We start from the raw sequence: 26,735 nt of genomic DNA, 5'->3' as shown, positions 1-26,735 counted from the left end.
CGTGGCCTGAGGTAGTCCTTGTTTAAAGGGGAACAGAAAGGACCTCCAGTCAAGGCCGAGCCGATTATAACCACGAGCTGTTGACCTACAGCAGCTGCTCATGGAGAAGCTCAATTCAGGTATTCACTTAACTTCTAATGAATCTGTTTATCTCCTCAGTGAAGGCCTCTCTAGCCTGGGTATCGTTACAACGATATAATTGCTGAAACTGTATATGCAAACGGGTTGTCATTACGCAAGTATCTTATTGAGTGGGAAGCCTGATCTAACAACATGTCTCTTTAGACAGTGGATATTACCAAACGCAATGGGATGGTTTCCTTTTCCAGTGCTTGCATGTTCACAAGTCAGTAGCATGTGACTGGGGTTTGCAAGAATAGCATCACTTCATTGCATTTGTGGGAAGTTGGTAATTTGCAATTTCAGAATTTTCTGAATGGAAAAACAGATGAATAATTCATACCCGAAACTCTGAGTGCCTATTCTGTCAGCTGTTAATCCAATTACTGATTAACATTGCTTGCTTCTTTCCATATTACCCAACAGCTCTGTTCTTACAGATGACCTCCTGGCAGCCAACTCTTTTACAAGAATGTGGAAGTGCAAGACAGGATCAGGCAATGCCAGAACTTCTTAAAAGCTCAAGTTATTCTTTATCTGCTAATATTCTTTATCTGATCTGTCTCTAGTATCAAATAGCATCCATAAAGCAGAGACCCAGGGGACTTGTTCTCTCCCTGTGTCCCTCTTATTCTTGCTTACTGTAGATACTGTAGCTGACATCCACAGCTTTAGGTTTCTTCTTCCTCTGAAATGGACCGTGTGCTGGGCATATATGTGGTGAGCTTAATCTTTCTGATGTAGTCCCATTGGAAATAACCAGCAGAGATCACAGAGACGCTATTCTAGTAATAGTTGCCTCTTCTCCTCCTCCCCAAAAGACAAGGGGTCTGAATATGCCAACCACCTGATGTGATAGCTATCATGTAAGGGAAGGATGTGGCATTAGTGCTTTATTTTCTCCTATGCAGCTGGCACTCCCAGGTGGGAGTAGCCCACCCTTCCCTAAGAGAAGGGTTCCCAAAACTGCAGTCTGGCTCTTCCAGCCAATGACTTTGGACAGTATCAATTAAAATACTAAGGAATTTAAAACCTCAGTCTGTTTTCTATAATATTTAGTACCACTAGCTGAATATCCACATGACCACCTTCAGTACATAGCCTTGTGTCAAAGTAGTTTCTTAGTCAAATCTGCAGATTTGTGTAGTGCAGTATTAAAACCCATTTGCTAAATTACATGTACTATTCTGGGTTTGTTTAAGAAATGTTGATGTTGGTGGTGATGCCTTATTTGAACTTCACAGAACTGCAGATCTTTGGCTCTACTCTTTCTACAGCAAACATTAAAGCAGTAATCTACTTGTACCCACGAGAGTAGGCCTACTTGCCATGTGGAGTGATTCACATACTTAAGTTAAGTGTGTGTGTACCACTATTTGTGACAAAAATTTCAGCTGAATGATTTGCTAAAATTTTGTGCCTTAAAACCTCTCTCCTGAAAGCAAAGTTGCATTTGTATAATTAATAAAATCCCATTTAAATGTATAGAAAATACATCAAAAATGCACACGACAAAGCATTTCAAATATCCTAAGTTTAAGTCTTTGGTAATAATAATAATAATGAAGAAGTCTAGATTTAAATTCCTGACTGACTGCTAGCTTCACTGTTTGAAACTAGCAGGACATGAACTTCTAATAGAAGCCTGCTTTAATAACTTTGTCTGTCTTGATTTGTGGAAACTTGATGTACCCAGAGGTTGGGGGATTCTGAGTAAAACCTGGACTGTTGGCAGCTTCACTGTATGGATCCCACAGGTTAGTGCATATGGTTGCTTAGGTCTTTCTCATCAGAACTGAGCATTTTAAATAGAACATTTCTTACTAACATAAAAACTCTGCCAGTCCAAATCTGAGATTTGATCTAGTAAATAATTTGTACTGGTCTTTACAGGTGTGCTTTACAGTAAGTGGTAAATAATAAATAACTTCCAAAGTGTTGTCTTAAATCCTTGACTGCTCCACCATTTTCCGAGGTTTGAGAATTCTGGCCATGGGAGATAGTTTTAAGAATTGATACTAGTCTTCTGACAAGGGGAAGTCGGTGACTTTCACCCCATGTTTTGGGCGGCAGGGGAAAAAAATGTGTGAATCATGTAAATCGAGAGGTAGAAACTAGATAAGAAAGCACTCTCTACTAAGTAGTTACAAAATCATCTGTTGTTTCCTTTCTCTAATTGGGAAAAGTATTTTCTGGCAGGGGTAGGAGACCTGTATTCTATTTTAATTCTTGATGGGTTTTTTTGCAGCTACTGATATCGATTCAATTTGTTTGCTTATCCATGCTGTTACTGGGAAACAGGAATGAGAACATTGTTGTGTACACACAGATTGTAGGGTTACATATGTTTGCTTCTATACATGGATCTGTTTGGGTAGAATACTGTTGTTCTTCAAGGCAAAGGCTCTGATACATTTCAGTTTTCACTTTTATAGATACAGGAGTTTATAGTTCTTGCTTGAGGAACAGGATCCCTTCAGACTACTGCCTCATGTTGTATTTTGTCAACACTGTAATGAACTTGGGAGTTGGGATGAGCAGCATAAGCAGGATCCAGAAAACTAAAGAAACTACTGAAATGAAAGAAAAGTTGGTTTTCGTCATTGACTTTAGGAGAGGAAGACTAAAGGCTGCTGCCCGTCCTACAGTGTACTCAGAGCACAGCTGGAGTCAGATGAGTCCAGTTGCTAATCATTCTTATATTAGACATTGACATTCTAATTTTCCTATCTAACGTGAGAAGGGACTGTCCATCTCAGCAAAGAGTGGAGTTGTTGTTTGTTTCATAAACATGTTCAGTGCTACTCCAGCACTTTTGTGTCTTTGTGAATCTTCCCCAGCAATCCTCTTAAGGGAAAAAGAGGAAGCTCTGTAGTTTCCCTTTCCTCAACTACATCCCCTTTTCTGAGCATTACTTTGAGAAGAATAGCAAGTTCCACCCCACCACCTCACTGGCTGTTTCTTAGGGTGGATGTGTATGATATGCATTTTCAGCAAAGGGGAGTGATGTAACAGGACTCTGTATGCTTTATTTTAGACTCAGGCTGTGACTCTGTGACGGATACAGAAACAGAAGACGAGAAAAACCCAGTTTACTCCCACAGACTTGCCATGAGTGAAGAACATGGATCACCCAAGAGCACTGGGGACCATCCGGTGGTGCAGCCTGACCGCATACGGTGTGGGGTACTGTATATCCACTCCTTGGGCTACAGTCTTACTGTGGGCTGGTGCAACCTATTACGCTGCTCTGTAATGGACAGCTTTACACGCCTTGGAATTAGTCCCCAGTTCCTTTTCTGTCACCTTAGCTCTCGGCCCCCTGTCCTCAGTGTCTCTGTTTCATGAGCTTGGTTCCCTAAGGCCCAGAAATAGCTTGCTAACATGCAGTGCCCAGTGCTGTCTAGGCTGCAATGTCACTTATTGACAGATAGTCTCGTTAATATAGCTGCTTGTCTTGTGTGCTGCGAGGCACATTCACACTCTTCCCACCCTCTGTTCTGGTGAGATTTAGGCGTGGCAAGGGGCGTAAGGTGATTGTAATGAACCAATTAACTCCGCAGCCTGGATGCAGTCTAATGACAATTCTGGTGCATGTCCTGCAAGTGACTCTGAAGAGCTTGGATCATGGGTTTCTGTCTGAAAAACATTTCTTACTATAGCATCCCCTCAGATGGAAGTTTCTTCCATTGTTTCTATTTAGAATGGGGCTGTGCTGCTTAAGGGAAGAGATTGATAGAGTTGAAACTAAATAATTTTATAAATCTAGGTTTAATCAGTTTATAAATCTAGCTGATAAATCTGGAGTTTTTTCAGCTTAATGCATGTATCTGTGCTGGTGCAAGCTGTAACGGAAGCCACCTGCCCAGTTGCTCCATGACTGGAAGATGCTCCTGAAAACCATTCAGGACTGTGAAAATGACAGCTGATAATTTATGTGTTCCTTGCATTGACAAAAAAATCCCTAGAAAGGGACTTAACAAAGTAGGTGTTTTTATGTTGTGAACCTGCATGTTGTGATGCCTTTTCTCTTAGGTGCAGACAACGGTTTATATTATTATGAAATGTAAACTAGATGGTGAAGTGAAAACTGAAGTTGAATTCTCTCCAGAGAATGCGTCGTCTGTGCGTGTGCTGGCTGAGATGGAGAATGAGTACACAATCTCTGTGGAGGCTCCAAGTAAGCTGGGCTGAGACTTTCTCCCCTCCTCTCTCCATTGCTTCCTTTCTTTCTCAACCTGCCTGTCCTGAAAAGTGCCGGAGAGATAAGGGTAAAGGTTGCAACACACAAAAAGTTGAGGCCAGGAAATCTTGAATTTACATTCTCATCTGTGATACTTGAGTGATGAGGAACTGAGCTAGACTGCTGCTCAGGGGCTCTGTTTTCCCCTCAGCAGCGGCAGGGTTGCAATGTGTAAACACCTTACTGGGAGTTCTGAGAGCAGATTGGAGCTAGTAAAGCACTTTGAACTTAACTACGTGTTGTAACCACAACCACATTAGCATTGGCAGGGCTCCAAGAGAAGGTGAGTGCCAGTAAATAATTGCATGACTATATCAGCATGTGCTTAATGTGTGATGATCTCTCTGTGATCAGAACTGAAACTATTTATCTTGGCTTGCCTTTTAATTTAGATATGTTCTGTCACTCTAGATATTTAAATTTACAAAGCTGTAGGTTGTGTAAACTTTAGGCTCACTAAACTTTAGGGGCAAGATTTTGGAGCCCTACAGATTGATAGTAGTTTCCCAGCATGCTTTTATTTAATCTACTTTGGTCTGTCATCTTGAAGAGTCATTGTGCCAGCTCAGAGAATAGAGACTAATAGTCATTATAGAAACTCCTGTAAAGTCAGTGAGGTGGATTGATTTAAAGAAGGTCACCTCACTCACATAAAAATGTTCAACGTAATCTGTCTTAAATCAAGATTTATAATTTAAACATGGACCTGGAAACTAACTTGCACTTTGAATTATAAACATGACCTTCACATTGATGGACTGTACAACTGCGTAAGCTCTGCAGTTTCTAACAGTAAAAGAAATACATTTTTAATTCCTTTTGTGCATGACTGTAACTATTTCATCATTTCCTGAGTTGTTAACAGCCAAGCATATATACAGGGAAAGATTAATTTCAGTGGGCTTCAAAATATTTGTGTTTCAAAGAGAAAGTTCAGACCTATGAATGCACACTGGACAAAACATAAGGAAGCCCCTAAGGTGCAGGTAGGAGATAAATCCTGTGCATGGGTAAAGATGGAATTAATTTAAGTTGATTTCATTCAGAGGCTAGTGAGGCTGACAGGGGTTGCAAAATCCCTAATGACTTTTCTGGTTTCTCTCCCCTTCTTCCCCAGCTCTCATATTTTATGACATGGTTTAGAGACTGCTCCAGAGAAAGCCAGGGTTGGAGAGGTGTGAGGCTTTCTGGTTTGAGGTGGTGTACCATTAACATTAGTGGTCCAGAATACTGTTAGCAGAGGACCTAGTGGGTCACAGGTGATATGCATTGACATAGCTATGAAGAAGGTAGTTCCAAAGTACTTTCCTACCTAGTGTTCAGACCAACGTAATCTCCTTTTTTTCATGACTGTTCATGGATTCAATACAACAGAAACTGTTTTGGTATCCAGCCGGCAGTATCTCCAGACTCCTCCTATCCTCAGGGTATTTGATGCAGACTCCTTCCCATTGTTTGTTTTTAAAAGTGATTTCTTCTCTTTCTTTTCAAAGATTTAACCTCTGGGACAGTGCCTATGCAGATATATTCGGGGGACTTGATGGTGGGAGAAACAAGTGTCACCTATCATACCGACATGGAGGAAATCAGCAGTCTGTTGGCGAATGCAGCCAACCCGGTACAGTTCATGTGCCAGGTAATGACTCTAGCAAACAGCTTCTTCCAGATCTTTCAGAGGCTAGACAAGTGTGCATAAGCAAAGGTGCTTGCCATGAAGTAGCTCTTATGAAATGAAGAAATGCAAGGTTATTTAGGGATTTTCACATAATGGTAAAATCCCCTTTTAGCAAAAGCATGGGTGCTTTTTCTGTCTCTGGAACAAATAGCTGGCTAAGGTGACTCAGGCTGTTCAATTAACAAAAAATAATGCAGTGAATCAACACTCACATTTAGAGCTTGATGACTTGAGAGGATTGGGATGACAGAACTTGATATAACAGAAAGTACCACAAAGAAATAAATTGTTTGGAAATTTGTACCTAAGGGTTCTTGGGAAATATGTGAAAAGGTAGCAAAGATTCATACTAGCTGAATGAAGTAGTGTAACATGAAATGATTTGTTTATTCTTAGCACTTATTTCTTTAAAGCCACTCCTCAGTTCTCATATTATATTTTGCACAGTTTGGGTACCTGAAGCCTATTAGAGGGGTAAAGCTTGCACAAGCAGGTTCTCCAGATGTGTTGTCTTTGCTGCCTGCCTGCATGTCCCTGATCAGCCATGTAGTGGGAGCCTACAGAGTAGTGTTGTTAGTCACCAGTGTACCTAGTGCAGGGAAGACTGTCTTTCCCTTTCTTTTCAGTTCAAATTGTGGAGCAGTTGGTATTGTGCTGTGCCTCTACTTGGGGAATAGGCATGCTTCCCAGTCTTTGGCTAAGAACCAGTCCAAAAGCCAAACCCAGAGTGTACACCAGAGCAATTCAAAACGGACTAGCTTATACTTAGAGCAGGAGTGACGCTTCACTGGAACAGTTTCAGAAGTAAGGTTATACCCGTCAAAGAAGTAGGACATAACAGCTTTCTGTGCTTCCAGTTGCATGAGTGACTTTCTCATTGTATTCTGTCTTGTCGTTGAGGGTACGGTTCTCATTTGCTCAGATAAATGATGATACTCTCTTTCTGGACCAGGAATCTATTTATGTTTTTTGCTTGACCTGAACATTGCTACCTTTGATATTTATGCCTACTGTTTTCTGATGTGTGCTAAATAAAGAAACACCTTATAAATCTCACCTTAACTGAATCTCCAGACTCCACCAAACAAAATCACTTTCCATTTATCTCTAGGCCTTTAAAATCGTGCCATACAGCATAGAAGCACTGGACAAACTGTTGACTGAATCACTCAAGAAGAACATTCCTGCCAGTGGCTTACACCTATTTGGAATCAACCAGCTGGAAGAAGAAGATATGACAACAAGTAAGTAGAAAGATTTTTGTTTTCTTTTTAAACTGTTTCAACTTTTAAATCTGTATCAGTTGTTTTACCTTGGAGTGCCTTAACACTGCAGTGTGTGGTACCTGCACAGTCTGTCTCAAAAATCTTGGACCTCAGCCAGGAAGCTAAATTTCTGATGATGCCTGTAAAGGGGGATTGCTATTTGGGTCGGGTGACGCTTTTTTAATTACATGCATCAGTCTCATTTCCTTGCACTGCAACAGGTGCAGCTATGCAGACAGCTTCAAACACAACCAGAGTGAAAAGATGATGCTCCCCAAAACATCTCACATGTTTTCTCCTTTGTTCTTATCCCAGTCCCTTGTAGCATTTCTCCCCAGCCCAGTGCTTTTCCCCAACCCCATGACTCTGCTCTAAGGTGCACAGCGGGCACTCAGCAGTTGGATTTGTGTGGCCCCATGACATGGTTGCCTTACAGCAGCCGGATCCTACTGCAGTGAAAATCTAGGAGGTCCTTGCAGACCTGTGATCCTACATACATTAAGCTATTATAGTGCCAGATTCCCCACTAAAGGTCATAGGACTTAAGCTGGAGATGCGCTAGATACCTCAGTTGATTTGTGCAGTTAGCTCCATTTTGAAACTATAGATACTTTTCAGGGCTTTCACAGCTGCTTTGGTCTGTGTGTTTGCTAGGAATTTTGTTTCTCACCTACTTGCTCTGTTGCTGCTAAAGAGAAACTTAGATTCTAACAGGCTCCTGTTCTCACAGATCAGAGGGATGAGGAGTTGCCAACACTGCTTCACTTTTCTGCAAGATACGGGCTGAAGAACCTCACTGCCTTGCTGCTTACCTGCCCTGGAGCACTGCAGGCCTACAGTGTAGCCAACAAATATGGCCACTATCCAAATACCATAGCAGAAAAACACGGCTTTAAGGACCTCCGCCAATTCATTGATGAATACGTGGTAAGAGGAAGCAGCAGTCCTTTGGCATTGTCCCATAGCCGGTGTGGGCCAGTGGTACCAAGCTTGGCACTTAGTGTTGTGGGGGCAGGAGTGACGGGGTAATAAAGGGTGCAGTGCGGCGTGGTAGGGTGTAGAAGACAGACATCCAGCCACGCTGAAAGCTTCCACACTGGAGGGTTGGGTGCATCTCTGGAGCTGGGGAAGTTCTTGGGCTTTTGCACAGAGCAAATAAGATTGAAGCAGAGACTGCCATGCGGGGTTTCCTTATCATCCACCCTTCTAATGAAGTTTCTGCAGGAATGTGGTTGGTGCCTGCTGCACTCTTCTAACCTCTGATCTTGGGAAAACAAAAGTACCTTCATCCCACTTAAGGGAGTAATATGGGAACAGAATATGTTTGGGAATGTACAGTCTGAAGTGCTCTCTGATTAGTCACGAGCACAGTCTAGATTGCTTATTAGCTCATTCGCAGCTGATGCGTGTAGTCTGCCTGCTCCACTTGAAATCCATTTCTTCCTGTGTTAGGGTAGTTGTCTGTTCCCTACTTGTTCTCTCTGTGAGCCCAATTCAGTTCTCTTTGAGCTAATCCTGTCCCCAGAAAACAGCACTCTGACTTTTCCAGATTATGCCATGGACCTGACTCCAGCTGCACCAGGCAGTTGTTTCTGTGGGGTCCTTTGGAGTGCATAGGGTTTATCCTTTCTTTTCCATTTGAGTTGTTTCCAGCCTGTATGCTTCAAAATAACAAGCAGCTCCTTGACTCAGATCACGTGAATTCTTGAGCAGATTTTATTTGCCTTTGCTTTCAGTTGAAAAGTTGTGTGTGTGTAGTTGTCCTTAACAGTTGTCTGGATGGTGGGTGATAGATTTGCCAGCCTTAGTGTGGTTTTGCCAGCCAATTACAGTACTGTTTAAGCCCTATTTATGGGGCATGGGTGGTTCTCGGACTTGGGGCTTGCTTCTTGACACAAGCATGTATTTAGGGTTATACAATGGAGATAAATAAAGGTCATTCCCTGTTCTGAGATCAGGAGGGCTGCAGAAACTGTAAATTGTGTGATTAAAATCTTTGCACTGGGATAAGTGAGAGATGCTCAGGGAGTCCTTGCAACCTCTTACTGCAGTATTGTGCTCCTCCTGTGTCCTCCTCTCCACCGGCACAGTGACAGAGCTGTGTTAAGAGTAGGTCCTGCTTACCAACCATCAAGCTGTCTGTGCAGCTTAGTACCAGAGCACATGAATCATCTGCACCAGTGTGTCCACTGCTGGGTAGTGACTAGAAACACTACTAGTATGGATATCTGAAAATCCAAGTAAACCCCTTTACTCGCATAATTTTCTCTCTGGCAAAAGTTCCTCTGCACCTCCCTAAAGCATCGCCTGAGCTACCGGCCTGACCCATTTTGACTGGAGGGGAAGCATGTGTAGACAGTTCTGACACACATGCCCTGTGGATTGAAGGCCCATGAGGTGGCGGTTGTGGATGGAGGAATATCTTGTAGTACTACAACTGTACAAAGATGGCTGTGCTTGTGACATACTTGGAACCTGGGGAGAAGGCTGGGATGAAGCTTTACATTTTGCTCCCTTGCATGGTTTGGTGAAGACCTGCACTGCCCTCCCCCTCCCCACCATGTTGCAAATATGTGAGAACGGGTTCTGCTGTCCTGTGAATCGAAAGTTGCCTATATTACATGAACAGCTGCCTTCTGTGAGGTTTCCTGTTAATCTCACAGAAAAGGGTCTGTGTACTCCCACTCTGGGTGTTATGTGCCGCTGCTAATGCCAAGAAACTGAAACTGAATCTACACAGCTTTCATGTAAAAGCTCCACGTGTAGCAAGCTTTCCCCCTTATGGTCAGCTACGCTTACCCCAAAATAGCCTTTGACAAGCATTTGTATTTTTAGAATGAGCTTCGCTTATGTTCTAGGAGTTTGCAGACATTGAGTAGGACAGGAAATTGAGGGGGTAAGAGGCTGTAATGGCTATTCAGCATATGTCAGCACCAACCACTCTGACCTTCGTTGCCTATCGTTACAACATAGATCTTGAAGGCTGGGCCCAGACAGCTGTAGAGGAGCTTTAATTCCTTTGAGAAGCCTTAGTCTTTGGGAATGGGCTGCTTTTAGAGGGTTTTTTTTTTTGGTGGTGATGGGAGAGTGAGATATCTTTTGCTTGCTTTGATGATCCAGATTCTTTATTTAAGAGAGACTTATACATTTTTTTTTTTTCTTGCCCTCCTTCCTCTCCAGGAAACTGCAGATATGCTGAAGAGTCACATTAAGGAAGAGCTGATGCAAGGCGAGGAGGATGAGTCTGTTTATGAGTCCATGGCTCATCTGTCCACTGATCTGTTAATGAAATGTTCCTTGAATCCTGGCTCCGATGAAGAACTTTATGAATCTATGGCTGGATTTGTCCCTGGTGCCCCAGAAGATCTTTGTATGTATATTTGTAGAATCAGAATCGTAGGATGGTTTGGGCTGGAAGGTACCTCTAAAAGGTCATCTAGTCCAACCCTCCTGCCATAAGCAGAGACATCTTCAACTAGATCAGGTTGCTCAGAGCCCCTGTCCAAGAGGCCTAAGCTGATCTGTCTCTCTCATACATAGTAGCACCTCAGTTGAGTTTCAGCGTCAGGGCTGGTTATAGCTTTTCTGCTCTCACCACAAGGAAACCATGCTCCAGTTCTGATGTTGGCTGGCTGATAAAATTGCTCTAAACCTTTCTTTGATTGCCAGTGTACAAGATCCAGAGCTGTTTCCTCAGTGCTGTGAGGACACCCTGAACCCTGAGCAAGTGAATTAACCATGTGGAAGAGACCAGGTTTTCTACCATGTCCTGCTTCCTCCCTGGATCTCAGGAGGGAGTAGGGACGCTCAGACTTACAGACACTGTGGAAAAGAACACTATGTAAGATACGATTTTACTGACAATGGGAAACGGAAAAACGAGAGCTGAGCTTCTACCTCAACATCTTGAGAACAAAAGAAAGCGAACATATTTAGAAATATGTGTACTGAAAAGATTATAATTGAAAAATCATTATTCTAATCCAGTTGGTTTATTGCTAAAAATATAGAGCTAATTCTGATAAGTATGCAGATGTTTAACATTTTCACCATTCCATTAATATTCAGTGAGCCTGATTGCAAATATCAAGTTAAGTACCTATGTTAAACAGTTGTAAATTTGCTGTTCTTCCTTATCTGCCTATGTGGTCTGGCTTCCTCCCGCTGATATTTTATGATTCCCATGATGAGCAGAGAATGTAGCTTATTCTATTAAGTACCTGCATAAGGACTTCTAGGGTTTCTGCAGTTTTACGTGTGCTGCCTCAGGGGAAAAGCTTTCTTGCTGAAATCCTTTTGCTTATAGACTATATCTGTCCTGGGCTGGTTTTCTCCTCTTTTAGATTAAATTATGTTATAAACTGTATTTTTGTTGATTATGGAGTCCAGAACTTTGTCAGTTCTCTGCCTGAAATCATAAATCCTTCTCTGTGAAGATTTGTTTGGCCACTGCAGGGATAGTTTTGCTACCAAAACCAGGATTATTCTGCCTTCAGGTGGAGATAAGCAGTAAGACCAGTTGGACTCCTAAGGAACAAAGCTGCTGTTGTTCATAGTAATGGGAATGAGAGTTTCTAGATGTTTGGAGGCTCTGCCTGCAATCAGTGCACCTCTGAATGGGGTTGATAGACTAAGTCTGTGGAGGGGGAAAAAACATGCTTAAAAACACTGAGCCCAACTTGTCATCTTCCACCCCTGAAATGTCCAGATCTCCCAGAAACTATGCAGGGGATATTTCTTTTTTTCGTGGATGCAGATCAAGCTCCCTGTAATTTACCACTTTTGAACTGGACTCTGCAAGGCCTCTCTGAAAATATTCTCCTGTTGGTTCAGATTTAGGTCAGAATTGCTTCCTGCCAAGAAAACCATTTGCCAGCCCTGCAGATTGTTGGTGGAAGAGCTAATTGTTTTAAGGTGCTTGTTTCTGCTTCCCTGCTGAAGATCGCCACTTCCCTCAGTCTGCTGTCTCAGCTGTTGTGTGCCTGTCCCCTTGCCCGTTTCTGTCAAACAAAACACATTAAGTTAAACAGTTCAGGTACACAGGTTTTCCTGCCCTCACTTACTCTGATTGACAGATCTCAGGAGGGAGTTTGGCTGGTGTTTTGGATGAATACATGAAACAGAACCTGCTTGGCTGACAAGCATGAAGATGGAGAGCTAGGAAAGGTTGCCATGGGATGGGAAAGGTTATGCATTTGAAGCCTAAGCCAGGCTGCTTTCCTTAAGCCTCCTCAATAGCAAAGGCCCATCTGGCATATGTCCTTCAGGGGAAGTGTCTGCAAGCACAGCCACATCAGCAGGGTGGTAGAGGTCTCTGGGGTCGGCACCAGAAAGTTCTTCTGGTGTGCAAATGTGCTGCAGGCTCTGTGGGGCTAGTAGGACTAGAAAGGTAAAAACCCAAGCTGTCCCTAAAGTAGGTATTTAAGATTCCTTTACTGAAAAGCAGAGCTGAATGAGTCTGCGTTTTAAAATGTTTTCCTCATTGGTGAGATGCTATATATGGCTTCTCTGTAATAAGTCATCAAGGAATGCGTCTTCCGTGCTTCTTCTGGAGTTCTCCTAGTGTATTGCTCCTGCACACAAATCTGTTACCTTGCACTCAGGAGTCTTTTACTGAAAATCTGTTTTTCTTATGTAGTCTGTTAGTCTTTGCCTGAAGAATATTTACAGCTCATCTGAATAGTGCTTAAAATCTACCCGTATTGTAATGGATAAGGTTAAATTGGCACAGTGCTTGACATTTAGATTGGTTCTCTCAAAGTGAAGGTTTTTCAGTATTATTTAGAATACCAGCACACAGGCAAACGCTCACTGAAATTAGTGGGAGTGCTGGCTGGTTTAGAACTGCCATCACAAATAAAGGCTTCAAGCTTTTGTACTGACTTAAAGGTGTGTGAGGATGAAAAACTTCCTAGGAAATAATAATCGGCTTCTACTGAGGTCCTTTCTCCAGGTCAGAGTAGCCCTTAGGTGCGTAGTTATGGCTGTGGTGTAGAGGACAATACTTGGGCTGTTTTAAGTGTAACCATACTATGGCAGCATGCCCATTTATTGTGATCAAGATGTGCTTCCACCACAGTTTTTCAGAGACTGATCAAAGGAAGGTTAGATAACACAGGGTCAGTGTGTCTGGCAGGAACTAGTTTGAGAATAAGGTAACACAGGACTGGAGCCATTGTAACGAGTTAAAAGTAGTAGTAAATACTTGAATACTGGAGTGTTGTGTTAGTTCTTGTATTCTTCATCCCACTTCTGATTTTTCAGTGCATTTTTATGTGTTGTTTTTTTTCTCTCTGCTTTTGGTCCTGGGGAAACATTTACAGAGAAAATGCAGAAGCTGTGCAAGGGCACAGTTTTGCTTGAACTGACACTGCATGATAGTTGCACACACCTGTGTTGGGTTGCTAGTTGTCCTTTTAAGTTTTGAGATAAATGATGGAATTAAAAACATGGGAAAGGTTTTGTTCATCAGCAGAACACTGCCTCCCCTTCTGCTGGAAGGGAGCATTCTTTTCCGGGTAGGTCTTCATGCCCTGAGCAGTGTAGATCATGAAGTACTCCTAACCAAACCAGTGGGAACTTACTAGCTTCTGCTGTTACCTTGTTTGCTGTTCTTTTAATAATGAGATTGAATTGCCTTATTTAATTTCTTAATCTAATTGTTCCCGCTTCAGAAGAGCACTTCCCTCTTATCATACTTTTTAAATAACTGTAAAGTCAAACATAATTTTCCAGAATATGCTCCAGGTTGGTGCAGGCTGCAGGTAAATGTCATTTAGCTGAGTCACACAGTGTAACAAGTAGTGGCTGAATAGCAAAAAGGGAAAGTTATCTCCATTTTACCGGTCTGGTAGCATGAACTACAGCATCAGGTAAAGTGCTTTGCTGCTTCTGCTTCCCTTTCACTAGCACCTCCTGCTGATTTTTGCAAAACAGAGTATTTTGAGTAGGCTGGAGTTGTGTGCAGGAGGGATTTTGAGAGCAAGGACTTGTGAAAGTGCTGAAACCCTGTTTGATTTGCGTGAAGATTAAACTGCCGGGGGGAGGGGGAGAGCGCATGTCTGTGTCTCTGTGTGTGTGGGGGTGCATGTGTTGGGGAAGGAGGCTGTATTTCCTCTGTCCAGGGTCAGACAGTGGCAGCGGCCAAGGGCGGGTAGAAACAAGTCCAGACTCAGCACTGTTTCCATAGCTATGAACTATGCAGAGGCTCAGACCCTAGGCAGTGTGAGTTTCATGCAGAGATTTGACCCTTTGTCCTAGAGGGTTTCATCTGACTAAAATCTATTGTCCTGTAATTTGCAGACCTCCCAACACCTAAAGAGGAGGTATTAGTTCACCTATAAATAGGTTGTGATGCCCTTATTCTACTCCCTTGCATATCCTCTCTCTCCTCCGCCATTTTTATTCTCTTGAGACTGTGCTTTCAACACTGTCCTCATTGGGTTTTATTTTTTCCTTAGTTAATGCAAGAAGTAGAAGCCTCCTTGTCATCCTTGAGCAAACTGAAAGAATTGTGCATAAAAACATAACTGCTTGTAAAGTTCTAGGTTGTGATTTATGCCAACACAGTGAAGCCTTTGTCTTGCAATGACTGGTCTCTATAAAGAGGTAGCTTGCTTCATGCTCAGGAATACCTGGCATCTAGTGTTTGCAAATGTTTAAAGGGGGAAGGGTGTTACTGCTTTCTAAAGGGTGCCCACACATGGATATTTTAGCTGTTGTGACGGGCTTGTATGTCATAACTTGTCTTCTGTATGCCTCTCCATTCACAGGTTGGTTGAGCTCCTTTCTGAAGCCTTAAACCCTGCAGAGGGAGACTGAAACTCTTTGAATAAATATCTTGTAGCTACTAAATTCTGACATCTAGGAACTACTTAACCCTCTTCCCACTAACCCTTCAGACCAACTTTCCCCAATAGCCGTAGGGAAATTTTGGGACCTTTCCAAAGTTTGTGTGTGCCACCTTCTTGTCACTTCTGTCTCACCAGCCTGTTTTTGTAGCAAATGGAACGAACAGAAGGTGTCATTGATGAAGTCGAGAACTTCTTTTCAGTTTTGGTACATGGGTGAGATGTTAGGTCTCACCTGTATGCAAGACAGGCCTGTGTGCAAGAGGATAGTGAGGTGGCAATCATGTCTTCTAAGGAGAACTAATTAGTTCATGAATTTAACTACATTGACTAAGTGATAGAAAACAAACCCTATGGTAACCTGTTGCACTGCTGGTATAGTAATCCTGCAGAGCACAGCCAAAGCTGGGAAGATAGTGTTCCCTCCACAGACAGTGAAAGGAACTTTGCATGCCTGTCACATTCTGTTCTGCCCCCAAATCCATAAAATAGTGGCTTTTCTCTGGGCCTATATGTTCATTTCTAAAGGCTATGTTGAAAATAATTAAGGTGGCTGCAAGGTGGAGAAGTCACTCTACAGAAAAATACAGGTCTGTAGTGCTGATTCTTTGGGATGCTTAAATGTCAAATCTGCGCTTTCATGTAGAGCAGCAATACTTAAGGGAACTTTATATTAGGTTGGTGGTGAGCAGATTAGCTCCAGCAGCATGCAACTTGGCATGGACTGCAGAGCTCTGGAGAAGCTGCTGGCGGGGTTAGTCCACACAGCATACGCTATTGCTGTGGCTGTGCTTGGAGGTATTCCTGTGAGGTTAAAGCTACATTCACATGGCTGTCAGTGGTTCCTTTGACAATTATTGTTTAAAAAAATCCACAACATTCTAATGAAGCAAAATTGTGCTAGCATATTCTTATCCCTTTCTCATACTCTCCTCAGCTTTGCAGGAAAAAAATAAGAAAGCTCAGCAAATATTAAAAATACATTTAGAGAGAAATATTTCATATTCTGTCATGTAACCCAAACCACCTAGTTTATGTAGTAGTAGATATTTCACAATATGCCTCAACAATTCATTTACATCAATAAGCCTCAACAATGCATTTATACCATTCCTGTTTTTAAGATCATTAGGAGCATGACTACCTAGCATTTTATTTTAGCTTTAGGATTAATTTTAGGGTTACAATGAGCTTGACCTTTTTCTTTTTAAAATCAGGATTCTTCTTGTCAAAACACTTACTTAAAGTATCTTATTGTTTGCTATCACTCCTTTCTCAATACTAAATAGTCATCTGACCCTCTAAACACCTTCCAGTCCAACTAATTAACTCAGACAGCTGTTTTGACTTTTATCCAATAAACAAAACAAATACTATCTTCTGTGTCATGGGCAAATTGCCCTTAATGTCTTGTTTTGCCAAGTCACAGTTTGGCCTCTCAGGAGCACTGTGCAGAGGCCAAAACCTTCACCTGGCCAACACACTCTCAATAATAGTTAATCCTCAGTGCCCGCTTGGAGCCTTGACAGAACTTCTCAATAAGCGATGTTAGTCACACTCAAGCTTAAGTGTCAGGCAGCTGGCAAAGATTTGTGCAGAGTGGACTGAACATAGCAACTTAGGAGCCTTTATTGGGGCAAATGTCTGGTCAAGTGCCTGGTTTCCTCTTTGATTTTCACCATTAACCAAAGGTCCAATCAGAAATACCACATAATTTTTTATGTTATATTACATTGTTCCACATGTTTAAGGGCATAATCAACAGGTTCATCTTTCTGATTTTTTTCAGATGTAGAGATGCTTCAGTCCAAACCAGACAGTCCAGTTGCCAGAGATGAAGTTTCTCTAACTACAAAAGACTCCATGCTGCGCAAGTTTTTAGAAGGTGAGACCTGTTTGGAGAGAGGGGTGGCAGTAGCACAGTTAAAGCAATTGAATGGAACTTGAGATTTCTCCTTGATCTGTTTAGGATAGGAGCCAGTCTGCACTGTTTGACATGGACAGCTTTGCCTTAGTGGGTACAAATGAGGCACAACAGAAAAAGCAGCTTGGTAGGTGATTTCACAAACGCAGTTAGTTTCTTACCAAAAAGGAAGAGTGATTTTTAGTTCCAGTCCCTGACTACCAGTGAGTGCAAGCACACAGCTGGTATCTATTCAGGGATGGCTGTCTTTTGTCCTTACCTTAGTGATGGGAATTAATTCTGGTGTCCTCATCTAGGTGCAGGCTCCCCTCACAGGCAGAAGCTGAGTATAAAGTAGAGCAGCACAAGCTAGTGATGAATTTTAATGTAGATGCTTCATTCAAAAGTCCATCCATGGAAAACAGCAGTCTAGAAAGAGGAAGAGAACTGCTGGCTCCCAAACCTGATCTATGCTCTTGCCTCTTCAGTGCTCCCTCTGCCTTCTCTGGCCAAAGTCAGACCTCAGCTCCATGCTATCCCCACTGAGCATGATGGGGTTGTCCGAGCCTTTTCCTGACTCACCAGGTTCCATGGGATACAGGCTCACTTTTTGTGGGTGACCCAGCTGGATTCAGAGCAAGATTAAGTCTGGGGCTCTTAACATCTTGTTCTGTTTTCCCTGCCAACACCAATGCTCTGGCAATCCCATTTGCATTGAATCAACTCGGTGTTGCAACATCACTAAAGGAAAGTCAGTCCAGTGGTTTGGGTAGTCATTTGTGACTTGGTAACAGAGTAGCGAGTTAGTCCAGGGGCTCTTAATTCTTTTTGCTAGCATGCAAACAGAGGGAAATGAGCTTTTAAATCAGGTATGGCAGTGTTTGATTTTGCAGTCATGTTAGGGAGTGAAAATGGAATGGAGATGATGAAGTGGTATAATGGTAGCTGAGCTTGTTAAGTACAGACATGCGTACCCAGCTCCTTCTGAGACACGTTGTTCTAAGATCAAATATATTGTCAGCTGATGGCAATTGCTCATTTCAGACAAAGAAATAATTCTCTGTAGTACTTTGTAGACCACCACAAGTAGCTTTTGGAAACCAGTGCTCTGATTTGTTAACTGTTACAATATGTTAATTAACTGGAATTAATTGAACTAACTGTTCCTTGAGTTCTTAAAAACATTTATGAGATTTTCCACTATGGTTTCTTCACCAAAACAGGTGGTACAGGCTTAGTGGCAAACACTTACATGCTACTAGATGTTAATGACTTCACCAAGTCCTGTCTTGAAGGGCTTTGACACTTTAAGTCACGGCAAAACTGGACGGTTTTGCCTGTGAAATGGCCAGTTTGGTAAGAAATGTGGTACGTAGTGCATCTGGAGGGATCCAGTGTTCGGTGAAGTGGCCAGGTTGTTTTTCTTACAAACTACTCTGTTGTAGGTGGTAGTATGGATGTGCCAGATTCAGAGGAAGGAGTTTACCAGCGGTATGGTGAAGATGATGTATACTACTCAGTGGAACAAGATACTTTTCCACAGGAAATGGCTAGCAGACCTCCAGTTCCTGTTCCAAGACCAGAATCCAGCTCTCCACAGCCAGACAATGAACTGTACATCTCCAAAAGTGAGTTGGGTACCAGGACTGAAACTGTAGACTAGTCAGCCGTAGAATGGCCTTGACATGGGCTCCAGTTGCCAAATAAACACTGAGAAAATCTACATGTTTTCGAGACCCCTGGATTATTTGGCTCTGGAGCTGGATTATATTTGGGATCCAATTTCAGATCTGTTTTTCATCTTCTGCCTAATCTGAAAATGTGGGGATGTTGTATCCTGAGGTCTTGGCCTGAGCTTGCTCTTGATGAAAGCAGTAGGATGACAGATTACCTCCAAATAGTATAAACAAATCCAACTAAATAGGAAAAATCCTGGTATTATAAGGACACAGTCAAGCTAATAAATTGAGATATTGCTGCTCTGTAATGTTATCACTGATTCAATAGCATTTGTATAGGACATGATTCTATACCTCAATACCGCCCTCTGAGGTGGGGCTTAATTGAAATTGAAGAAAATTGTGCTTCTTAGTTTGCTGGGCAATTTTGGAAATCTTGGTTGTATTTCACAAACGTTCTAACAAGAACTATGGTAATGTGTAGGAGAGTAATTTCAGTGACTTCTCCTTCCCCCATGACAGGACTATGGGGAAAGCATGTCCAGATTTCTTTTAGAGGTGGCTGAACTAAATTCTTTGAGGTCAATAGAAGTTTTCTTCAATGGACTTAGTAGGGTAACAGAAGCTGTAATGCAGTGCAGAATTGTGTATGCTTCCCATATTCATCCTTGCTATTTCTGTCTTCATGAGATGCATTTCAGTATCTAAAGGGTGTTTGTTTTACAGTTTTTGCACAGAAAGCTCAAAGACCTGAGAATCTCTATGTCCCTAGAGGAAAGGTTAAGAAAGGTAAGTCAGAAGTTCGCCCTGAAAATCTTTCCAGTAATCCAAAAGCAAATCTGCTGCAGTAGCTTCATTTGTGTGATGTGTGACAGAATAGTCTGTTTTACAAGGCTCTGGGGATAATAGTCCTATATGAATGACACAACCTTTCTGACCTTATGTGACATTGGAAACTTTTTATAACTGCAGAGTGTGAGGAGGGTACCCTTTTATCACATACTGTACATATCCCCTGTCTTGGAGTTTATCCTCAGTCAGGTTCATAATGAACATTGAAGTCCTTTTTTATGTTGTGACCTATATTACTTCATGGAGTTGATGTCCCACTTTTGATCTTCTGGAGATAGTCGCTGCCTGTTGATCATTATTTAACCTTTAGTGAACTGCTTGCCATTGATCTATGTACTTCCAAAACTGCCCTTACTCTTTCATCTCTTATCCTGATCGCTATCAGAGTGCCAGGAACCACATCTGAGCTTTTATCTCACGTGTTGGGAACTCCTTTATGTTGCAAATGAGTTACAAAGGGCCAGCATCAGTAGGATGAGTTTTCACCTTTCTGTTTCTGGAGTTATACTGCACAGATTACCTAGGAAGAGTCTGGCTTTGTGACTGCCAAGGTGAAAGTTCTGTTTTGTGGATTGCTGGGGAGAGAGCAATTTTTGCAGTGAGGAAGCAGAGCACTTTAAGGAGTACATTGTGTGCTGTTCACTTAAATTATGTTTTTAAGAACAGAGATTATCCGTCAGACGTATTTGCGTACAAGGTTACCTCTCAGCTGGGCTTTTAGCCCTGACAAATAGCAGGATGGCGTAAGGACAAAACACTTCTGGTCAGGGAAACATTCAGTCTGTAATACTGGGTTTTTTTGCATCTCTGCTATATCAAGGGTGCTTGAGTTTCTTTGTATTCAGTGAGGAGGGCAGATGCCACAAGTTCAATAATGTTTTTGATGTTCTTCTCTTTTCAGAGACAGTAGTCAGGCCTGTAAGGGACCTGTCTCAATCAAGCATATATGATCCATTTGCTGGAATGAAAACCCCAGGTCAACGGCAGCTGATTACATTACAGGAGCAAGTGAAAATGGGCATACTCACCGTTGATGAAGCTGTACTTCATTTTAAGGAGTGGCAACTGAACCAGAAAAAGAGATCAGAATCATTCCGGTTTCAGCAGGTACAGGCTTATTCCACTGTTTAAGAAATAAAGCTGTCTCTCTAGGTATATATCACAAGCTGTTCAGTGTGGGTACATTTCTTTCATGATTGGAGCAGGAAGACTGCTAATGCAGTCCCCCAGCTAGCAGAGTTCTCTCCTGACATTGGAGGGGCTGTTCCCATGCAGCAGCAAGCAGGTGGCTGTTTTACACATCTGTTTGTCTTGCAGTAGTATTATTAGTTTTTAGAGATCTGTACACTAGGAATTGGGCCAAATCCAGTTGGCTAAATTACCTTTCTCGAGGTCACCTAGCACCTACCTGCTGGCAGGAGACTTCTGTGATGAACATTTAGCTCGTCAGTTCTCATCCATTTCAGATCAGTGAAGATTCAGTGTCCCAGATGGCATATTGGCTTTAAAGTCCTATCTTGTAGATGGTCTGATCCCTCCCTGGGTGTTTGATGGCTCCAGGACTGCCTGTTCTTTTTAGCTGGGCAAGGTCTAGCAACAGTCATTAGTGCAACACAGTGTTTAGGTGGCTTAGCTGAAGGAGGGAATTGTTACATTGGCAGCAGCAATGTAATGACCGGTGGGACTAGCAGTCACAGTTTAAAATTTCTATTCTCAAGTTAGAGTAGGGCTCCCTCTTTAAAACTACTGCCTGCTTCTTCTGGAGCCTTTTGTTCATGCTGTGGCAGTCTGCTCCCAGGCTTGAGGTGCTGGTCTCTGGTGTGCGACGCTGCTTTGGGAGCTGTCAGAACAAAGCCAAAACTATTCTCCTGATTCTCACTTGGAAGGGCCCTCTCTGCCCAGAAACAGTCAGAGGAATCCCTTCTTCTATCAGTAAAGAATGTAGTGCTACTTTAGTAGATGTCTGTAGCAGAGATGAAGTGGCATGCTCTGTGCCCGATCACATAAGCAGCTTTCAAAGTCTCTGCTCCAGATCTTGCTGTACTCATGGTACAGCAATCTCTCCGTCTGCTGTTTCACCTATTCAGGGGTTTCCTCCTCTTATATGTATTTCCCTGCTGGAAAAAGTTGTCCTTTTTTTTTCTTTTTTTTTTTTTTTTTTCCTCCCTCCCCTCCCCACCTGTCCTTACTGTAAAGTGCAGTATGCTGCCACACAGTGAAGAGACTTTGCTCCCAGTTACATTTCCAGGTGTGCCCTCTTGCTTCAGTGGGGACATCCTGAATTCTGTCTGAATTGTCCCTCATGCTCTGGGATGCGTGGCAGCCTCCTCTGTCCCTGCAGTCAGAATTATCTGTTCATTAGCACAGAAAGGACAGTGCAGTTACTTGATTATGGGTCTTGTTTCTGTGCCAGTGTCACAGTGGAAATAGAAAATAGAGTGAGTTCTAAACAAAATATGCTGCTTATCTGCAACTGCCAGTGAGTCTGTGAACTTGACCTTAACATACACAATGAATGTCTGAAAAAACTTGGCTTCTGAAAGGTACATACGGATTTCTGAAGGGAATAGATTAATACTTGTTGACATGGTTTGGACTTCAGCCAGGTCTAGCAGGCTTTGTTACAGCTTGGTTGCAAAGTTAGCTGAAATATAATATTGGTATTGTCAGAAAGCTGCTCATCCTCCTTTATCCAAAGCCCTGAAAACAATATCTTGTGGTGTTTTTAGGAAAATCTGAAAAGACTACGAGACAGCATAACCAGGAGGCAAATGGAGAAGCAAAAAAAAGACAAAAGTGCAGGTAACAGTCTCTGATTCTGACATTCTCTGGTAATGAAGCAGCTAACAATATTAATAGGGTCTTCAGGCAGAAATGTCTCTGTGTGTATTGTAGTTATGTGAAATGTTAATATTCACATCTATGTGCCTGTTGGCTAAAACATTGGGGAAGTTGCTTTGCTCCTCAGTTTCCCAGACTGATGAAAGGATGTCCACATCTGTGGAATGAATCTTGATTCATTCATGTACAGTTATGATCACCCTTACGTTTAACTTTGTTCTTGGGTGCAAAGCTGTGTCTTAGAGGCTATACTTGCATAGACCCTGGTGAACTGTTCATTTTCTCTTCCAGATTTGGAAATTACAGTACCCATTCGACATTCTCATAATACTTTGGCAAAACCAGAATGTGGAATATATGAATACGCCCCCAGGAAAAACATTTTCCCACCAAAAAAGGAGATAAAGCGAGGAGACTGGAAAACAGAAAGCACATCCAGCACAACAAGTAAGCAAACCCTGAGTGTCACCCTCTTTACAGGAAAGCTGGATGAAAAATACTTCCCCAGCTTGACTCTGGAGTCAGCTCAAGGGACAGGACTTCTGTTCCTGAATCACGGTGCTGACACCACCACCACAAACCCTGCAGGCCTCAGGCTGGCTGTTCTCAAAACTGTAAAAGCAACTCCAGGCACATCAAGTGCTTTGGGCATCTTGTGTCTCCATCTCTGCAGAAGGAGAACCTGAAAGCTGAGTGAAAGATTCCCTTGCACCTTCTCAGGGAAGACATATCACCCATCTTCAGTTCTTAAAAGTAGATGGCAGCTGCTCTCTTAGAGAAGAGGATGCTCCCTCGCTGTGACTCTCAGCAGGCAGTGTGCTCTTCTGGTCTGAAGGGCACAGTTATACTGCAGACTGGGAACCAGTCTCTATGCGTAGTTTCCTCAATTGTTGTAGATACAGGACAGCATTTTTCATTGGTAACTGTGGGACCTCTTGAGTGACTTGCACAGTCTGCACATTTTTATTAGGTTTAATTTGTGCAAATTAAATCCCGGTGTGGTTGCTGTTGTTGCAGACTGAGCAATTCTTGCAGAAATCATTAAGATAATTTTGGTCCTCTGAAAGGAAAACTGAGTCCCAGTAAGGTTACTCCTTTTGTGGCTCTTGGCAAGATATCACTGGCACACATCCAGAGTAGGTACCAGAGGCAGCTGACTGAGCCAGTAACTTGTATATAAGCAGTTGTGAGAGAAATGTTGACAAGCCTACAGAGTTCACTGTGTGCAGCTTGGCTCTCTTTCCCATGGCATGATTGCAAGAATGGACCCTAACACAGTATTTAACACTCTTTAAGTGCTGCTGTTTGTACCAGCTGATAATGAGTTACCTCATCAAGGCTAGGGAGGGACTGCATCTTAGGAGAAAACCTCTCTAGCCTCCATTTCAATGTATAGGTTTCTGAACGTCAGTGTCCCAGTATTGCCCAGCCCTACAGAACATGATGTATTTATGAATGAAACCAGCCATAGCAGCATAGGATATGTTTGTGAGTTGCTGTCCTCTTCAGAGATGGCATGACTGATTGCAAAAACATTCCCCACTCTTGAGTCCGTGCAAGTTAAATAGGTTTGCATAAATGGTTGTTGAAGGTTGTTTGAACAAAGGTGTCATTTTTAGCTCTGAAATAGACTAGGAAACATTCCTGTGATGAATAAGGATTGTTGTGAGAGAAGGTGGTAAACGGGTATTGGGAACGATAAGCTCTCAAGCAGTCACTTATTCCAGGAATGAATGTGTGGCAGTGCTCACGGCCATCTGCCTCCACGCAGTTGTTAAGGACGTGGGGACTGATAATTTAAATATACGTAAATGTTGGGTGTGTAACACTTGTGAAAATATTTACCTGACTTGCCAGCTGATATTGGCACTGGATCCTTTCAGTTAGGTTATGGTTGTGTTTAACCAGAAGCCTGGACCTAGATAGGGCAGAAAGCAAACCTGAATGGTTTGGCCTGTGGTCTGTTGTATGAAATGCCATTGTTTGGATCCTGAATGTGTGAAAAGTAATAGTGGAAATAAATTAATCTAAACAAGCATTAAACAATGTGTGCAAGAGGTTAGTATGAGGTTAATAGGAGTCCTGAGTTAGTGATTTGCAGTTAAATCACTAGGATTTAATAATCGGTTTGTTTTCTTTTGCTTATTTACTCCAGGTAGTGCAAGTAACCGCTCCAGCACTCGGAGCATATTGAGTGTCAGCAGTGGGATGGAAGGGGACAGCGAGGTAAGCTCTCACTTCTGCTATACACGGCTCCGCTGTTCTTAAGCACATGGCTTTGTTTTCATGCAAAAGAAAAGGAGCTCAGGGATGGCGTTGCATTTTCAGAAATGGCAACATGTAGCCGCCACTTTTGTGAAGCGAACAAGAACCAAATTCTGCCAATCTATAACCCCTTTTCTTCATTTTCTAGGACAATGAAGTCCCAGAAACAACTAGAAGCCGCAGCCCAGTTGCCCACCAAGCAGAGAGGCTGCCTTTCCCAGAAAGGCCTCCCAGAGTGCCTCCTCGAGGTGCAAGCAGGTAAAGCTAAAATGCAGCTCAAACGTGAGCTTTCAGTGAATAAATATGGAAGCCTTGGGCAGAAAGCAAGGCAGGATGCAAATCTGTCTTTCAACAAAATCTAGCAGACTATTATCTATAAACGCACACCATTAGGAACTGTAAGATCCTTGTTTCTCTTCCATCTGTAATACTTGGTGGAATTGGTTTCCTAGTTGGTAACACGCCTGTTGGAATGCTGTTGCTGTGGCTCACACATTGCAAGAGTGAGCACTATTGAAGCACACAACACTTGCCATAATAAGACTGACCCAGGTGGAGTAGCATTCTGCCTCTGGCAGAGATTTAGTACCTGATCCTCCTGACAAGATCCTCTTGGAACATACAAAATGTAGTGCAGAGGGAACTCCCTTTTGGCATTCCTTTGGACTTTTTTTCTTTTTACAAACTTCAGATCCCTCCAAAGCACGCTTGATTACATGTATGATTGGCCTCAAAGAACGAACTGCACTGGTTTTATAAAAGGTGTTGAGGGGTTTTGCCTTGATTTGATCAGACCACCACAAACCTAAGTAAACATTCCTTTAGTCCAACTAGTGTAAATCTATGAAGTCCAGGCTGCAGAGGCTTATCTAAGTACAGATAATAATAAAATTCTCCAACTGTTAAAATAGTAATTATTAATGTGTGGGTGCACTAAGTTCTGTATGGTGGCTTGGCTCTGGCAAGAATATAGCTGGAATTTTTCTGTAGTTAGTTTGAAAAAAAGATTTTTAATATTTTGATCTCTCCCTATTGCTCTTTATCTAACTTGCAGGAGAAAGTTACTAGATTATCAAAGTTTTACTCCAACCGAGTATTACAGCATCTCTGTCCAGTAATAGTAGAATTACTGCAGCTGAAGAGCAGAAGAAATAACTTGGACAGGAACAGGGTTCTGGCACCTTGGCATCTGCTCTGTTGCTGAATCACTGATAGCCTGTTTTTCTTCATGTATGACTATTGCTTGTACAGTATTCTTAGATATGATGTTACTGTGTGCAATGTGTTGTTCCAGAACCCTGTTCTCTGCTATTTTTTAATGTATTTATATTCTCTGGGTTTTTTTATAGACCTGTAAGCTGTGAAGGCTTTTATCCTCCACCTGTGCCCCCAAGAGGTCGCTGAATCACTCAACATCTGCGGAATATGAGATTTTTCTGTTTGTATGTGTGTTTGTACAGATATTTTTGGGTTGTCTTAAATTATTTATAAGTGGGAGCCAAATGTTTTCTTCCCCTTCCTTCTCCCTAAAGCTCTGGTGACTTTTCTGATGATTTTCACTGAGACTTCTTGGCCTTCTATAACTTTTTTGCTTGGAAGAGTTTTGGTGCTTTGGGATTTCAAGAAGAAGTATCATGGTTGGGAAGGAGAACACAATGTGTACCTTGGCAGCCCTGCACCAAAGTTTGCCTTTGACCAAGAAAGAACACGTCATTTTGGAAACTAAATAAGCATTGTTACCAAAACCCTCGATACAACCTACAAGGGCTTGACTGGAAAAAAATGCTTGAAAAAGTAAATAATTTGTTCAAAGACTTTGTTTGAAGAACACTCATTACAGCAGGAGCAGGTGAATGTACTGCTGTTTGGCATAACATTTTGGGTACGGACATACTGACCTTTCAGAAGGTGTAGGATCTCCCTCCAGCAATCATTAAACCATGGGAAGATGAGAAGTTGTCTTTATTCGACAATGTATTTTGCATACAGCCTTGAAAACGCCTTTCCCTTTCCCCTTCCCTCCCTGAGGAGGACAGACATTA

At 42.3% G+C, this 26,735-nt stretch overlaps 1 protein-coding gene across 1 annotated transcript; it reads left to right on the top strand.

Moving 5' to 3' along the window:
- PIK3AP1 (phosphoinositide-3-kinase adaptor protein 1) lies at positions 1-26,735 on the top strand. The gene is made up of 16 exons (XM_009642024.2): positions 1-119; positions 3,158-3,306; positions 4,156-4,300; positions 5,857-5,999; positions 7,150-7,282; positions 8,034-8,230; positions 10,484-10,673; positions 16,943-17,038; positions 18,502-18,684; positions 19,462-19,524; positions 20,489-20,694; positions 22,317-22,389; positions 22,720-22,875; positions 24,584-24,654; positions 24,842-24,951; positions 26,043-26,735. The coding sequence occupies exons 1-16, from the start codon at positions 101-103 to the stop codon at positions 26,095-26,097; spliced, it is 1,989 nt and encodes a 662-aa protein (XP_009640319.1). The 5' UTR covers positions 1-100; the 3' UTR covers positions 26,098-26,735.

The sequence above is a fragment of the Egretta garzetta genome, unplaced genomic scaffold (genome assembly GCF_000687185.1).
Source record: "Egretta garzetta isolate BGI_Z169 unplaced genomic scaffold, ASM68718v1 scaffold56, whole genome shotgun sequence".
Taxonomy (NCBI): Eukaryota; Metazoa; Chordata; class Aves; order Pelecaniformes; family Ardeidae; genus Egretta; species Egretta garzetta.
Note: the sequence above shows the minus strand (reverse complement) of the source record. Positions and strands in the feature narration are given on the sequence as shown.